The sequence below is a fragment of the Mustelus asterias genome, chromosome 11 (genome assembly GCF_964213995.1).
Source record: "Mustelus asterias chromosome 11, sMusAst1.hap1.1, whole genome shotgun sequence".
Classification (NCBI taxonomy): domain Eukaryota; kingdom Metazoa; phylum Chordata; class Chondrichthyes; order Carcharhiniformes; family Triakidae; genus Mustelus; species Mustelus asterias.
The window spans coordinates 57,474,419-57,492,785 of record NC_135811.1 but is presented as its reverse complement, the minus strand read 5'-3'; the positions used below and the strand labels follow the sequence as shown (position 1 = coordinate 57,492,785).

The 18,367-nt window shown below is 43.0% G+C and overlaps 1 protein-coding gene across 2 annotated transcripts in view; it reads right to left on the bottom strand.

Moving 5' to 3' along the window:
* Positions 1-3,031: 3,031 nt before the first annotated feature.
* nrbf2b (nuclear receptor binding factor 2b) overlaps positions 3,032-18,367 on the bottom strand; it is a 28,622-nt gene continuing 13,286 nt past the window's right edge. The window contains exons 2-4 of one of the 2 annotated variants that reach the window (XM_078223632.1): positions 16,656-16,740; positions 10,202-10,242; positions 3,032-4,254 (exon numbers count right to left, since the gene is read on the bottom strand). In XM_078223632.1, the coding sequence (XP_078079758.1) occupies positions 3,517-4,254; positions 10,202-10,242; positions 16,656-16,740 (864 nt within the window). In that variant the 3' untranslated portion in view covers positions 3,032-3,516. The remainder of the gene's footprint in view (positions 4,255-10,201; positions 10,243-16,655; positions 16,741-18,367) is intronic. The other variant, XM_078223633.1, reaches the window with a different exon arrangement.

Genomic DNA, 18,367 nt, shown 5'->3' with positions numbered 1-18,367 from the left:
GACTGCCTGCAGTGATAGTGGAGTCAGACACTTTAGGAACATTTAAGCGGTTATTGGATAGGCACATGGAGCACACCAGGATGATAGGGAGTGGGATAGCTTGATCTTGGTTTCAGATAAAGCTCGGCACAACATCGTGGGCCGAAGGGCCTGTTCTGTGCTGTACTGTTCTATGATTGTATTATGATTTTCTAAATGTCCTGTTACCACCACCTTAATAATAGATTCTAGCATTTTCCCAATGACAGATGTTAGGCTAACCGGCCTATAGTTTCCACTTTGTCTCCCTCATTTCTTGAATAGAGATATTACATTTGTGGTGTTTTCTCTGCTAGTTGGAGTCATTCCTAACACAAAGATAAATTGTGTTTGTTGGAGGCCAATCATCTCTATCGAAGGATGTCATTGTAGGAGTGCCTCAGGGTAGTGTCCTAGGCTCAATCATCTTCAGCTGCCTCAATGACCTTTCCTCCATCATAAGGTTAGGCGTGTAACCAATTTTCCTTCTTGCCACCCTCTGCAAACAGCAGCTCCTCATAGATTAGCAGAGGTCAGGACTAAACTCTCCCTGCAGTCATCCTGGGGCTAATGTATTGATGCTGATGAAAATAGAATTGCACAAACACTATCAATTTATTGGGGAAAGGATTTCTCAACTTGCAAGGTGCTACAGTTTGAACACCGCAAGTTCCTGGGTCAGGGTCATAAAAATGCAAACAAATTCCGACAGACTAGCCAATTCTATTCATAAATGGAGATGGTACAGGTCAGTTATTTGATGTTCCAAGAAAAATCTATCGATGGGTTTTGAAATTTTGGTAGGGTGGAGAAGGTTTTCCTGATTTCCACGCCAATCTGCAGGAAGATGTGTTTCTGTACACTCCTTGAATCACCTTGTGCTAATTTTAAGATTACGTCCCCTTGTCCCAGACTCCTTACATCAGGGAACTAGTTTCTCTCCACTCAATCAATACTTTTGTTTAGATCACCACTTAATCCATGTTGAAAGGTGGAAAAATGGAGTTCAGATGTAGATTAGCCACATTCTCATTGAATCACCTGGGGTACTGAGTGGTTTTGGTCTCCTTGTAAGAATGTAAGAACTAGGAGCAGGAGTAGGCCATCTGGCCCCTCAAGCCTGCTCCGCCATTCAATAAGACCCTGGCTGACCTTTTCATGGACTCAGCTCCACTTACCTGCCTGCTCACCATAACCCTCAATTCCTTCACTGTTCAAAAATCTATCTTTGCCTTAAAAACATTCAATGAGGTAGCCTCAACTGCTTCACTGGGCAGGGAATTCCACATTAAGGAAAGATATTATTTCATTGGAGTCAGTTCTGAAGAGGTTCACGAGGATGATCCCCGGTATGGAGGGATTGTCGTATAAGGAAAGGTTACACAGGTTGGGACTCATTGGAATTTAGAAGAATGAGGGCTGATCTTATTGAAACATATGGGATTCTTAAGGGGTTTGACAGAGTAAATGCTGTGAGGATGTTTCCCCTCATGGGAAGGTCTAGGACCAGAGGACATAATCTCAGAATAAAGGGCACCAATTTAAGATGGAGATGAGGAGGAATTTCTTCTGAAGGTTGAGAATCTTTGACACTCTTTGCCACAGGGAGCTGCGGAAGTAGAGTGTGTATATTTAAGGTTGAGATAGATTTTTGATCAGTAAGAATAAAGAACAGTACAGCACAGGAACAGGCCCTTCAGCCCACCAAGCCTGCACCGATCACATTGTCCTATCCTGACGAACCACCTGTATCCCACTATTCCCTGGGAATGAAGGGTTACAGGGAAAGGTCAGGAAAGTGGAGGTGAGGAATGTTGGTTCAACCATGATCCTACTGAATGGTGCAGCAAGCTCAAGGGGCCAAATGGCTTCCTCCTGTTCCTATTTCTTATGGTCTTATGGAGCAGCCTTCACCCACTGCCCCCAAGGAGTCCAGAATCTAAAGCAGGGAGAAGTGAAGCAGGAAGGAGGTCTGGTGCCATAACATTGACAACCCAATACAATCAAGTCAGAACAGAGCCTTCAGCTTCCTACAATGACACTGGCAAAGATCTTTTTAAAATTAATCAGATCTACAATAAACGATTTGAAAATAATTTCTGATATGAACTGTTTACATAATTATTTTAATTACAAGTCACATTTTAGGTGCTCTGGCCCAGTCAAAGGAAAGATTTTATTTAGAAAACACCTGATCATATCTGGACTAAATGCTTCACATACAATGAATTATTTTGAAGCCATTCAGGAATGCATGATCATCAGTGAAGTGAATGACGGCTAACCCAAGGTGAGAAAACAAGTCATAGCAACAGAAGTCACTGCTCTTCAAACAGTGCTGCGGGTCAAAGACAGACTCTACCTCAGACTCATGGAAGCCCTGGGTACTTTTGCCTGATGCTTCATCTAAGCAGGAAATTATGCTGTCAGCCCCATAGAGTCATAACACAGAGGGGGGGCTATTTGGCCCACGGAGTCTTTGCTAACTCTCTGAAGAGAAATCCAGTCAGTCCCAATTCCTCTACCATAGAATCCCTGCAGTGCAAAAAGCACTGATGAGGGCCTGCCCCTTTCCCTATCCCCATAAACCCACACATTTCCCACAGCTAATCCACCTAACCTTCAGATCCTGGGACACTAAGGGGCAATTTAGCATGGTCAATACATCTAATCTGTACCTAACCACCTAACTTGGACTGTGGGAGGAAGCGCACGCAGACACAGAATGTGCAGACTCCACACAGACAGTGACCCGAGGCTGGAATCAAACTCAGATCCCTGGTGCTGTGAGGCAGCAGTGCTCGCCACTGTGCCACCCTATGCCCATAGCCCTATAAGTGTCGTTTCCTCGATATCTTGCCTAATTTCCTTTTGAAATTCTCTCCACTTCCACCACCTTAGTTGGTGGTAAGTGGTCAAGTCACGTTTAAACTCCAACCTGCTGAGGAGTAGTGTGAGATTAACTGCACAACCGTGGCACTCAAAACAGAAATAAAAGTTCCGGAAAATCAAATTGTAAGGATTGTATTTTTATTTAATTATTCGATCTGCAAATCAAATACCGACACTAATCTTTTTCATTCATGCAGCAAAAAAGTTACAGTTCATCTTTAGACAATTCATATCACACAGTAATTTGTTTAGACTGAAAGAAAACAATAAAAAAGGTATACAATGATGCACCCCAATTACTGTCATGTAAACTGATCATTCAGAAGTAAAAGTTGTTGATTTGGTTCCCTCATCAGTAGAAATACATGTAATGTTCCTGATTGGCTTTGAAATTTGCATCACATTGAGTTCATCGAGTGGCACAGACTGATTGATGGAGCGTTACCCGAATGTAAACAGTGCCCCTATCCATCTGAATGAGAAAATTATACAGACTGACAACAGTCACCTGCCACTCGTATATACAACAGGAACATTAACTGCTATTTTGAGGCACTGTACCACTTATTTTTAACAAACTGTGTTTTTTGAATGCAAGTATGCTCCCTATAGTTTGTCCTTTGAGGTTTTCTTTTGGTTGTCCAATGGTTCTTTCAGATTACACACAACCTCCTCGGAAAGTTCTAAAAGAGGAAGGTCGTCCAATGAAATGTTCTGGGTTGGCATTTCCAAAGGAGGAAGGTTGGGTATTGGAATGTCTTTCGCTTTCCCTGCGTTGGTAGCGTTATCGGACGGTTGACTGATGCACCATATTTCTGACTTCACAAAGTCCGAGTCCATGTCCAATTCCTTCTCCAACGGAGACTTTCTAAGTCGCGCATTCTCTGCCTTTAGCTGTTTATTTTCCTTCTTTAGTCTCTCGTTGTCAGCTGTAAGTACATCAACAAGTCTTTTCAGTTCAGATATTTTTATCTCTTGCTCCTCTAACCTTGTCTTGTCATCTTTAGGAGCTTTATTCACTGGACACGTCTTTGAAGGAATCTGCTTTCTCTCCAGCAGAAAGAGGAGAGTGTCCGGTTCCCTATCACAGGAGTTCCGAATTTGCCTCAGATATTCCTCCTGGTTAATGCTACTCATTTCCGCACTTGTGGAAAGCGTCTTCTGACCATCAGATTCCTCGGAGAATGGTTTAATTGGTAACTGGGGATCAGCTTCCCTGTCTGCTGCTGTGGGGTGTATCTGAGCCCTCAGCTTCTCTTCTCTTTTAGCTCTCTTCCACCTTTCATGGATTAGACGCTGCTGTTTGATATGACTGTCTCTCTGTAGATCCAATGACAATAGAGCCTGTACATTCAGAGCACAGTCATTTATTAGCAGGGGACAAGTAGTGTGTAATAAGCATTTCAGTAATTATATTTAAAAGGAACACAACAATACGGTAAAGATAAACACTAGGTTAGTGCTGCAGCTTATATTCACTACTCCAGCTGGCTGAGTTCAAGCAGCTCCCTGGTGTTAGTGGGAAACACCAACACTTACACTTCTGTTATGACACCAGATCACTGGTCAGAAGCAGAATGGCCAAAGCTAAATCCACATCCAGCCTGCAGCTGTCTGGACAGGAGCTAACTGGTGAGTGGAAATACTGCTTCCTCAGACCAACCTGGCATTCTGGAGACAGTACTCCTAGCAGCACAGTGAAACAGCTGCTAAAGATCCAGTCCAGGCTACATACTCACTTTCTTGTTCAGAAACAGTTCAGTTGTTACAGTCGTTAAGTCGAACTTAAATACTGCTTGCAAAAAGAGACAAGCTGTTGAAGCTTTTCATCTTGCATTCATCAGGACTGATTCACAAGAATACTAATTGTAAAGGGAACAACAATTTATGCATGGAGAATGCACCAGGGTACAGTCAACTGCCAAACCTTTGCTTAAATTGAAACCAGGCATGTCGACTCTGATTGGTCAGAGAATTGCCATGGGAAATGAACCAATGGCTGACGCCCCCAAGCCTTTTTCAAGCAAATGTTTGGAGGTCAGCCATTCCCTGGTTCATTCCCCATGGCAATGCCTTGACCAGAGTTGACCTGCCTGGTTAGAATTTAACAAAAGCTCGGCAGGAAACTGTTCCCTGGTGCATTCTCCGTGGCAACACCTCTACTAAAGTCCACTTACTCACCGATCAGCACTCTTCTCATGAAGAATAAATTGTTGTGCTCTTTAAAATCAGTATTCTTGCAGATCTGTCCTGATGAGTACAAGAGAAGAAGCTTCGACAGCATGCATCTTTTTTCAGTAATACTCAATTTTAGTTTTTGTCACATTCAGGATGGGTAGGGAAGTGGATTTGGGAAAGTAAAGGATTTTAGGAGAGAGAATATTTTAAGATTATTTAACTATTTTAATCAAAGAAAAACCTTAGGTATGAATAATTTGAAATGTATTTTGATAAAAGTTTGCTTTTAATGAATTAGTTTAAAAGGGCAGCCTCCCCCATTAAAGTGTGGATTCAAAGTCAGACAAATATTTTAATTTTAAGCGTTTTCCTGAGACAAAGTGATTAAATTGGTGGTTTGCTTCTAAGGAATAATCACTGTGTGCCCATTGTGTTGGGATAATTTTGATTATTTCTTTAATATTAAGCCTGCTACACAATCAGGAACCAGAAGACTACAAAGTGACAATTATTCTGCCCTGTGACTGGACAATGGAACACAGGGAGACTGTTCTGTTCAGGTAAGATGACCCAACAGGAAGGGCGTTGTTTTGTTTTATTATCCGAGTGCAAGCTGTAGCGACTGAGCTCTGATCACTTCTATTGTCCTGTAACTGCCACTTTTTCTTGGAATAAGGCTGGCTTGTGTCTCAAACCAAACTCCATCTGAATTTGGTAACATTAACTTTGTCTTCCTTTTGTGAGATTGAACATAAACTTGTGCAAAGGACATGAGTACCTGGGTCGAGCAGGCAAGGGAGTTTCATTGACACAGCCCTGGGTCACACTACTGTTCAAGCAGGTACATGACAATGGGAATTAAACCTCCTTAACAACTGGGTACTCACAACCCATGATAGACTCTGGCACATTCCAGATGGCTACTGTTGGCACGTGAATAAGTGGCAGATTTCCCGAATTTATGTATGCAGCATCCAGAACAACTTGTAAATGTCATTTATAAGTTTACGTCTAAATAAAACTGTTGTTTTACCCTGAAAACTGGTTGGTGGGATTGTTAAATATACGCCCTGGAATCCAGTAAACTCTGGGGACCCAGAGCTACTTCACGGAATTTGTAATTGCTATTGGGGAAGAACTTACAGATATCAGCAGCAGGAAAATATTCTCAAAGCTTGAATTATAAGGAGAGGCTGGATAGGCTGGGATTTTTTTCCCTGGAGCGTAGGAGGATGAGGCGGTGACTTTATTGAGGTTTACAACATCATGAGGGGTACAGATAAGTGAATAGCCAAGCTCTTTTCCCCAGGGTAGGAGAATCCAAAACTAGACAGCATAGGTTGAAGGTGAGACGGGAAAGATTTAAAAGGGACCCGAGGGGCAACTTTTTCACACAGAGGGTGGTGCGATTTGGAATGAGCTGCCAGAGGAGGTGGTAGAGGCGGGTACAATTACAACATTTAAAAGGCATTTGGACAGGTGCATGGATGGGAAAGGTTTAGAGGGATACGGGCCAAACACAGGCAAATGGAACTAGTTCAGTTTAGGAAAGCTGGTCGACATGGACGAGTTGGGCCGAAGGGCCTGTTTCCATGCTGTACATCTTTATGACTCTAAATAAGCTGTGGTTCTAACAAGTGGAGAGGATCTGTAAGATATAATGTATTGTTTACCTGGGCCACATCTGTAACAGAGGCAGATTTCTGATCCAATGTTTGCCAGTATCGAAAGTTAAAATGGTACTTTGATTTGGAAAACTGGCAAAGCAGGTGCTGCCATTCAAAGACAAATGTGCATTATTCCCTTGGCATACGTGGGACTAGATGGCGTGTTGCACTGTGGTGCATTCTAAAAACATTTCTAATATCCAGTGATGTGATAGTACATTCGGAAATCTAGAAATGGTACAAAAACTGTGGCACCCCCTATAACCTCCCCTTCTTGCCCAAGATCTTTACTCCATGGATTAGAAATGGACATTATTTAACTTAAACTTTGTATCATAAAAGTCTAAAAATGCTATTTTCATCCAAAAGTTCATTGGGTGATCAATCTGTAAAAAGCTTCATTTGGAGACGGGTACAACACAACTTCCCTGGACTTAATGTTTGAAGGACAGTACTACCTGTAATGTTGTGTTAGGCTGTATTGCTCAGTCTATAAATAATCCGATTACTGTTAGCCACAACTTTTAGTCTGAACACTTTACTACTCAATGGCATGGTATTTATTGCCCTGTAGAGAGGCAGCAGAATGCAAAGGTCATTCCACATGATCTGCCACATGCTGTGAAGGAATCTGTATTTCTAAATTTACTCTATTAGTTGAAGCCAAGGACTACAACTCCTGATATGCATGGGGCTCCAGCACAATGGGACAAACAGTTGCTCAGGTGGATGGGGTTTAGGTCCTGAAAATTAGACCGGCAGAAGGCGAGTGTGAATCTCGCAGCCGCCATAGGAACGTGAGGCTGAAGATGGCTGGCAGCAGTAAGTGGTGGCAGTGCAGCTGGAGATCAGGAACTGTTCCTGAGTACAGACTCCAGAGTGCAGCCTGGCAAATACCAAGATGCAGTTTTGCACAAAATGATGAAGTGACTGGACAGTGACAGTCATTGGGGCAGTTTGAGCAGGAGCCCTGTTGCCTGACAGCAAGCAGACGCATGTGGGCTCCCAGGCCGAGTTGGAGCTGCTGTGGAAGGGAAACAGAAGCTAAATTCTCAAAGGAGAAGGAAGGGAATCCCTCATGAGGAAGACAAGGATTTTCGCGACTCTGTGATTACTGACACACGGCTGGGCTGCTGAGAAATTTGTGGCTCTGTTTACCATCGCGCTCAATTACAGTTTGCTTGTTAATTCTGGAAATTGAGTACACGGCAGATACTACTGATTGTTTGCTTTGTCGACTCTTGTATAGGTGGCACAGTGGTTAGCACTGCTGCCTCACAGCACCAGGGACCCGGGTTCGACTCCCAGCTTTGGTCCCTGTCTGTGTGGAATTTGCACATTCTCCCCGTGTCTGTGTGGGTTTCCTCAGGGTGCTCCGGTTTCCTCCCACAGTCGGAAAGACGTGCTGGTTAGGGTGCATTGGCCGTGCTAAATTCTCCCTCAGTGTACCCGAACAGGCGCCGGAGTGTGACGACTAGGGGATTTTCACAGTAACTTCATTGCAGTGTTAATGTAAGCCTACTTGTAAATAAATTACGAATGTTGGTTGATTGTTATACTGGACATGGGATCCAAATACACAAAATTGGGAAGAGACTGTTTTCTTCACTGGACTTTAGCTGTGAGTACACCGCCCTCTGGAGCCAGAGGGGAAATTAAAGCTGCAGAGCAATAATCCGAGTCATTGACAAAGTGCATCTTACAGCAGAGTTGGTTTTCCGGGACCGAATACTGGTGTCACTGTGGAAATGGATTACTGCACCAAGTGATCATGTCCAGAGTGGAAGGACTCCAAAGTACAAAAAGTTAAATAAAGATTTTAAAAGCACGAGGAAAAGGAATCAGATGAACATTTCCTCAAAAACCCATCACTTCAAGCAGGCATCATCGATGTGTGGGGACATGGAAAACTTTCCCAGCACACACCATTAGGTCGCAATGAGATTCTAAAGCTATAATGCTTCAGCTTAGAACCAATGATCCACAGAAATTGGTCACCTTTACGCCTGTTTTCTAGGTGAAAATGGGGGTAATAAAGAACTTTGTTTGTCTAAAAAACATTCCAATAAATAACTGTCTTCGGGTGATCTCAGAATTTGGAAATGGCCATCTAAAACAGGCCCAATACCAGGTTAAGGATCCTTCAGGGAAATTGGGATTGCCCTGACTGGGGAAAATACTGGATCTAACCCCCTTGGGTTTTCCAACTGGAATGTAACTTGGCAAAGGGTCAACTAAAAGGTAAAGTGTAGCTGGGAGAATTGCTCCACCCGGCCACTGCACATTCCTAATGGCCACAGCTGCCACCATTGGCCCTCTCACTAGACTTCAGCCTAGGGCAGGCCGCCCAGGACACAGACAGGCTGAAATTCTCTCTCTCGTGAGCTGCATGTGGAGGCTCTGGCAACTTAGTAAACGGACTGAAACCAGGCCCAATTCTGACCCAGCTTTGGCCATCTGGGCAGCACTGATTCTAGGTCCAACAATAGATCAAGAAGAAATATGTCTCACACGCACACACCCGTGCGCTCACACATGCCCGCAGGTGCAGACACACGCAAATGCACATGCACAGACAGACCCGTGCATGGGTATGTGCACACTGGCAGCTGCAGTACCTTAAATCCTCAGGTGAATTGTTTGGGTAACTGACATCCATATGTGATGAAATCACAATTGTGAACTCAATTTAACGAGAATACAAAATTTAATTCAAAAAGGTATTACTTGCTCCTGCTTTTTCCACAACACATCAATTCCAGCCAAGAAACGTATGCAGTGAAGCACCATCCACGTCAGTGCTAGGCTGTTCTTGATGTGGCTGCAAAGAACACACCAGAGCAGTCTGAGCCAACTTGGCCGCAGTTTTCTTTCTTACACGATGCAGAAGATCAATGCCAAAAGCATTTTTAGAAATTCAACCACTGCGTAAAAATACCTGAAGGATTCCAGTGCAATGCTATAGACAATACACTATTGGTCATCCAATTCCAATCCTGTTCTTCTTGAAGGGAAAATGGGGATAATTGGCTCAGGGCCTTGCCTGAGTTCCACTGAATGTCTCTTGCCAGTGCATATATAATGAGAACTCTATAATAAGCTCTTGTTGTGATGTGTCCAAATTAAACAGCCTGTCAACCACTCATTGCCTTGGCTCACACATGGAAAATAGTCATGTGTAGGAGATATCAAAGGGGTGTAAGCATCTGGGCAATTGTATTCCAGCCAAAGCAAAGTCCCTGCAGTTGAAGAGAGACCAGAACTAGGAAAGGAAACAGTTGAAGATTCCCTCTGAACTGCAGTCACACAGTATATTGGAGCGCTATAATGAACACAACTAATATTGGATCAGTACAGCGTAGGCTGACCCAAGTAGTTACTTCCCTAGATTCAGTGCTGTACAATGTAACAAAATGTGAGTGAATGGTGCAGGTTGCCTTACGTACCTGTTCTGACTGTGTTAGTTTCATCGCTTCTCCAAGATGATCTGTATGGAAAGAAGTAACACAAAGTCAGTGGATCATACATCCCTTTATCAAGTGACAGTGGACCACACTTTATAAAGCACACTTTATAAAGCAACAGCACAGGATTTAAAACCGCAACAGGAATTTACAGATAACAGTAGCGAGAACCTTTCGAAGGCATTCCCAAATTGAACAATTAAATTGCTGTGTTGTCCAACTGAAATCATTGACTGACCACAGGTTTGATTATGGAAATTGTGTCCTATCCACATGCATGACTCTCAGTAGAAACTATCTTAATACACACACACTCGAGGGCAACATAATTCACATGCATATTTAAACATTTACCAATCATTCACATCAATGAACACTCACATACAACAACAAATGGACATAAGGGTTAAAGTTCACCCACAGACTGGATAACAAGTATTTGACCACGTGACTCCATCGGACTTGTAGCTAACATTGGGCAACAAGTCCACAGCAGACGCCATCTCCCTGGCCCTGCACTCAACTCTGGAACACCTAGATAACAAAGGCACCTATGTCAGACTACAGCTCAGCCTTTAACACCTTTATTCCTACAAGACTCATCTCCAAACTTCGTGGCCTGGGGCTCGGCTTCTCCCTCTGCAACTGGATCCTAGAGTTCCTAACCCATAGGCCGCAGTCAGTAAAGATAGGCAACAAGACCTCCCCCATGATCATCCTCAACACCAGTGCTCCACAAGACTCTGTCCTCAGTTCCTTACTATACTCCTTATACACCTCTGACTGTATGGCTAAATTCCCCTCCGAATAAACTTTCAAGTTTGCTGATGACACCACCGTTGTGGGTCGGATCTCAAACAATGACGAGACACAGTACAGGAATGAGATAGAGAATCTGGTGAACTGGTGCCACGACAATAATCTCTCCCTCAATGTTAACAAAACGAAGGAGATGGTCATCGACTTCAGGAAGCTTAGTGGAGGACATGCCCCTGTCTACATCTATGGGGACGAAGTAGAAACGGTTGAGAGCTTCAAGTTTCTAGGTGTCCAGATCACAAATAACTGCCGTGGTCCCTCCATGCGGACGCTATAGTTAAGAAAGACCACTGATGCCCCTACTTTCTCAGAAGACTAAGGAAATTTGGCATGTCCGCTATGACTCTCACCACAGATGCCCCATAGAAAGCATTCTTTCTGGTTGAATCACAGTTTGGTATGGCTCCTGCTCTGTCCAAGACCACAACAAACTACAAAGGGCTGTGAACGTAGCCCAGTCCATCACTCAAACCAGCCTCCCATCCATTGACATTGTCTACATTTCCCATTGCCTCGGAAAAGGAGCCAGGATAATCAAGTGCCCCACGCACCCCAGACATTCTCTCTTCCACCTTCTTCCATCGGGAAAAAGATACAGAAGTCTGAGGACACGTACCAACCAACTCAAAAACAGCTTCTTCCTTGCTGCCATCAGACTTTTGAGTGGGCCTACCTCACATTAAGTTGATCTTTCTCTACAACCCAGCTGTGACTGTAACATTCTGCACTCTCTCCTTTCCATCCTTATGTACAGTGTGTTTTGTCTGTTTAGCGCGCAAGAAACAATACTTTTCACTGTATACTAATATATGTGACCATAATAAATCAAATCAAAACCAAACCAACATGGTTTACACAAGGGTTTCAGTACAAGGTACAAACCAAGAAAGTGATCATACAATGCTTTATAAATATTCCCTAAATCCAAGAGTATGTTTCCAGCTGGAACACAACTCAACATTGGCACCAGCACATTTTAGGCTGTGAATTAATTACTGCCTTTTTTGGGGAGGAACATAGGAAAAAGGAGGCCATTCGGCCCCTCAAGTCTACTCTGCCATTCAACTAGATCATGGCTGATCATCTACCTCAACGCCATTTTCCTGCACTATCCCTGTTCCCCTGATGCCTTTAATATCTAGGAATCTGTCTTGAACATACTCAATGACTGAGCACCCCCCTTCCCCCAGCCCTCTAGGATAGAAAATTCCAAAGATTTACTAACTCCTGAGTGAAGAAATTCTTCATCTCTGTCCTAAATGGCTCATCCCTTATTCTGAGTCCCCTGGTTCCAGAACACCACCGCACCCCCTCGTCACCCCCAGTAAGGGAAAACACCCTTCCTACATCTACACTGCCAAGTCCTGTAAAGAATTTTGTACGTTTCAGTGAGATCACCTCTCATTCTCTGAACTCTAGGGAATGAAGGCTCAGTCTCCTCAATATCTCCTCAAAGGTTAATCCCACCAACCTGGGAATCAATCTGGTCAACCTTTGTTGCATCCCCTCCATGGCAAGTACATCATTCCTTGGACAAGGAGGCCAAAAGAGTTTCTTTTTATTTAGGATTTTGGAACAGGACAGGGTTATTTTTTTCAGGGCAAAATAAATACCCATTTTAATCAAGGCAATTTTTCTTTAGCTTTATCTTATTTTATGGAAGGCACCTATTTCAAACAAGTGAGCATGTACATAGAGGCTGGAGATTTCAACCTCCCTTTAACATGCAATAGAGCAGATTTCCACGTTCCTGCTTCTGAAGCTACTGAAATACCTCGACAGCCACAAGGATTAAAAATGGATTGGGAAATTAGCTGGCTCCCTTATGGGGAAGCGACCCCCTCACCCAATTTTTCCTTGATGTCTAATATCTGGATGATCCAATAGGCCCGAGTTAGGAACACAAAACGTCTGCACCAATTTAAAAAAAAAACAACGGGTGGGATTTTATGGCCTCGCTCTTCCTGAAACCGTAAAATCCTGCTCAAGGCCAACAGACATTTCCATGGTCCGTACCTCGCCCCCTCTAATTCCCGTGACGGGCGGGATGGTAAAATTCCGGCCAATGAGACTACTCAATATATACATCAGGTTTTGGCTAACTTCAAATTTGGAATGGCAATTTAAATTTGTACATCTGTTTTCCACTGGCAGCAAGAATTGGCTTTAGGTTTTCTGCACACGTATGAACAGGTGCATGTGTACCAACAGGTGTTGGTGGCCATATTGTGTTGGCAGGCGACAGTGTTACAAGATACTCCGCATTTGTTTTTCCTACCAAAGTGGATAACTTTGCTTTTCCCACATTATATTCCATCTAAAAATGTGCAAGACACCTTGCTCTCTCTGAGGGCATGAGAAACAAAGAAATGGAGTTGCTGGACATGAACAAAAGATGGGAATATAAAGAATTTTAACAATGGTAAAAATTATACAAACCCTTTCTTAGTTCTGAAATAAAGTGGGAATGCCATAGAGCACCATGCTCATTATACTCAACTGGAAAGGTTACTTATCAATCCAGCCTGTGTTATTTATATACAGCCAAGGAAACATTAGAACTATTTTGATTACAATGCATGGTTAGTGACTTGTTTTTAATAGTTAGCACTGCTGCATTGAACCTTTGTAGGTTAGTGTTATCATTGTTGTCTGTGACAAACGCCAAGGTCCTTGCTAATCTCAAACGCTCCCAGACATCTCAACATTTTGTACATCGGATCCCAAGATTTGTAAAGCGGTTGAATGTTATTAGAGCTTAAAAGTAATCAGAGACATATACATGAGGCAATACTGCACTTGTTAAAAAATTAATTCTGCAGGCACAAAGCGATAGGATAAGCATGAAGACTGTGAAAGATCAGAAATCTTACCAGCCAGTCCTAGTGTTATGAAACATCACATCCCATTGCACCTCACCGAAACTTCAATAAATATTTATCCAATTGGGTATTCTTCAATTTCTGATAAACTTAGCCTCACCTACTCCCCTTACTAGTCATTCACCTCTAATATTCCCTGTAAGCAGCAACCCGAAAGCTTCCACCCAGACTACACGCAAACTGGGCTTTTTAAGTTGCCGTGCAAAAAAATAGTAAAGGTCCCATGCATTCCAAACAAAAAAGAGGGTACGTTGTACGTGACTACCTGTACTTGGTTCCATCTAAACTTCTACTGGGGATCATTTGCACTCTCATTTAAGTTAACCTGCCACAGCCCTAGATTTAAATAATAAGATAGCCTTGTTCTACAAATGCTCAAAAAATGAAACTGAGTTTACTTATTTCTATTTTTAGTAACAGAAACTTTCATTGGATGCCATCAAAAACAAGTGGGGAAGTAAGGGTACATCAGCCGGCATCTGTAAAAACAAAATGTAGCAAACTTGATTGAGAACCTTGATGAAGTATCAGAGAGGGTTGATGAGGGTAGTGTGGCCGGTGTTCTGTTTATCAAACATCATTTGAAAGTTTATGAAGTACCACATAATCTTATTCGCAAAATTGAAGTCCATAGGATTGAAGTGTGAGTAGCAGCATGGATTTTAAATTAGCTGAAGGATGAAAAGCAGCAAGTAGAAGTGACTGGCTGTTCTGTAGACAGGAGGGAAGTATACAGTAATCCTCTCTGCAGGAGCTGGGATTAGGATCACTTTCTAATGTATATTAATGAATATATACAGGGCAAAATTTCAAAACTTGCAAATGACACAACTATGAAATGTAATGATTAGGTAATAAATAGAAACAATAATAACAGACATCAGAAAGATGTGGTAGACTGGTGGATTATGCAGACACTTGGCAGATAAAATTTAATGCAGAGAAATATTAAGAAAACACATTTGATAAAGAAATAAAGAGATGCAACCATTTATATTTTTCTATATTAATTTGATCTGTTATATATCTACCCATTTCGCCAGTCTTCTGAAGTCTGTTATTACCCTCTTCACTGTTTCCACAGCAGAATTGAATGTCATGATGTAGAATGATGTGGAGATGCCGGCGTTGGACTGGGGTAAACACAGTAAGAGTTTTAACAACACCAGGTTAAAGTCCAACAGGTTTATTTGGTAGCAAATGCCATTAGCTTTTGGAGCCCTGCTCCTTCATCAGATGGAGTGGAAATTTCCACTGGACTTTAACCTGGTGTTGTTAAAACTCTTACTATGATGTAGAATGCACAAACAAAAATGGCGCTGGAATCAGATTCAACAGTACCTTTCAAAAGGGAACTGTATAAATGTTTGAAAATGAGAAACCTACAGTTATGCTAAAGTTTATTTTATTAGTCACAAGTAGGGTTACATTAACACTACAATGAAGCTCCAGTGAAAGTCCCCTAGTCGCCACACTCCGGCGCTGGTTCGGATACACTGAGGGAGAATTTAGCATGGCCAGTGCACCTAACCGGCACGTCTTTCAGACTGTGGAAGAAACCCATGCAGGCATGGGGAGAATGTGCAGACTCCACACATACAGTCACCCAAGCTCGGATTGGAATCCAGGTCCCTGGCACTGAGAGGCAGCAGTGTTAGCCACTATACCACTGTGCAACAGGGTTATGGGGAAAAGAGGAAGGCAGTGGGACGAATTGGAGCATACTTTCAAAGAGCTGGCATGGGCATGATAAGATGAATGGCCTTCTTTTGCACTGTATGTATGTTATTTCTAAATTTAACTATTCTAGAGCTCTGCTACTCAGCCTCCACTCCTCTGCTCTACACAAGCTTGAACTCAAAATCTCTGCTGTCTGTGCCTGAACTACTCACTCATCACCCACCCTCATCTTCAAATCCTTTCATGGCTTTATAAGAATCTAAGAAACAGGTGCAGGAGTAGACCATCCAGTCCCTCAAATCTACCATGCCATTCAATAAAATAATGGTTATTTTTCACACTTTCCTGCCCGCTCTCCATATCCCTTAATTCCCCACTCACCAAAATACGGTTTATTCCAACCTTAAATGTATTCAATATATATAACCCACTCCTCGGGTAGACAATTCCAAAGATTCAGAACACTGAGTGAAGAAATGTTTCCATATCTCGGTCCTAAACGATCAGCCTCGTATCCCAAGACCATGCCTTGACGTTCCCATGTCAGAAACTTCTCCCAGCCCTACAATCCCCCAGGATGTCTGCACTCCTCTAATTCTGGCCTTTTGTAAATTCCCAGTGTTAATCATTCCATCACCTTCAACTGCCAATGGGGGCAAAGCTCGGGAGATTTCTCCTTTAGCCTCTCTGTCACTCTCCTCTAATTTACGACCTACCCTTTTGACCAAGTCTGTTATCATCTCTCCTTGTGTGGCTGGGGTCAAGCTTAGTTTGATAATGCTCCTGTAAAGTAACCTTGGGACTGCTACCACATTAAAAGCATCGTATAAATGGAAGTTGCTGTCGTATGATTCCTTTGTTAGAAGTAACTAGACTAGGAATAACAACCAAGTCTACAATGTAAGCAGAGATTCTGAGCCCAAGCAAAACCATAGACACTGCAATAGGATCAAATTATTAGAACTATAAATAAACCTTGCAATTAAATTTAAAAATGCTCCAAGGTGCCAGAAAGAACTAAAGTTTTGGTTTATAGTCCAAAAAGATTCACCAACCTGCAGCCTTCCCATGAGAATCAATTGCTTCAGCATACCTTCCTGCTGCTAGCATACGCTCCGCCTTTCTGCTCTGCTGGTGAGCCTGAAAGAAACAATACTTCTAAGCAGAATACACTTATACTCAGTCATTTCAAAACAAGATCTACCGTGTTACAATCAGACTATGACTTGCAGCTAAACTGGGCAGTTTCCATCTACATTGCTGGAAAAGGACATAGTCACATGTGAAGGAGTACGAACATGCAGACAGACTCCTTGAGATATCACATCTCAGCACTTACTGATCTGAAGGGGAGCTTTGACAGCAAGTTCAAGGAATAAAATGCATCTTGTGAACATCATGGTTCATGTGTAATGAAGTCAGAAACACAAACACCATAAGTAACCTTGGAGAAAATTGTCCTATTTCCAGATAGGATGGACTGTTAGTTTGTAGCTGCTGATCTGCCACTTCTGGGTTGTAGAAGTTACTAACTTTAAGCTACTGTTATCTATTTCACATTGTAAGTGGTGTTTGCTCCCAAATATGCACACACAAATTGCTTCTGAAATTGTTCAAAACGCTCTTTGCACACTAACACTGCCATATGCAGCTGTGTTTGCACTGTATTTCACAAGTGCAATCCTACCCACCTCTCTTGATACCCATCATCGCAAACAATACATTCAAGAACAAAGAAAATTACAGCACAGGAACAGGCCCTTCGGCTCTCCAAGCCTGCACCGACCATGCTGCCCGATTGAACTAAAGCCCCCTACCCTTCCCGGGACCGTATCCCTCTATTCCCATCCTATTCATGTATTTTCCAGACGCCCCGTAGAAGTCACCATCATATCTGCTTTCACTACCTCCCCCAGCAGCGAGTTCCAGGCACTCACCATCCTCTGTGTAAAAAAAACTCGTCTCGTACATCTCCTTGAAACCTTGCCTCTCGCACCTTAAACCTATGCCCCCTAGTAATTGACTCTTCCACCCTGGGAAAAAGCTTCTGACTACCCATTCTGTCCAGGTCCCTCATAATCTTGTAGACTTCTATCAGGTCGCCCCTGTCGTTCCACTGAGAACAAACCAAGTTTCTCCAATCTGTCCTCATAGCTAATGCCCTCCATACCAGGCAACACCCTGGTAAATCTTTTCTGTGCCCTCTGCAAAGCCTCCACATTGGGCGGCACGGTAGCACAGTGGTTAGCACTGCTGCTTCACAGCTCCAGGGTCCCGGGTTCGATTCCCGGCTCGGGTCACTGTCTGTGTGGAGTTTGCACATTCTCCTGGTGTCTGCGTGGGTTTCCTCCGGGTGCTCTGGTTTCCTCCCACAGTCCAAAGATGTGCGGGTTAGGTTGATTGGCCAGGTTAAAAAAATTGCCCCTTAGAGTCCTGGGATGCGTAGGTTAGAGGGATTAGTGGGTAAAATATGTGGGGGTAGGGCCTGGGTGGGATTGTGGTCGGTGCAGACTCGATGGGCCGAATGGCCTCCTTCTGCACTGTAGGGTTTCTATGGTTTCTATTCCTCCTGATACAAGTCATACTTGCAAGCCAGTGTGTAATGCTTTGGATTAGAGCTTGTACAACTCATTAGTGCAACGGCAATTTTTTTAACTAAAGTGTTTAGATTCAGAAATGTTACAGCTCCAGGAAGAACATAGGAATTAGGAGCAGAAGTCGGCAAATTCAGCCCTTCAAGCCTGCTCTTCCATTCAATCAGATCATG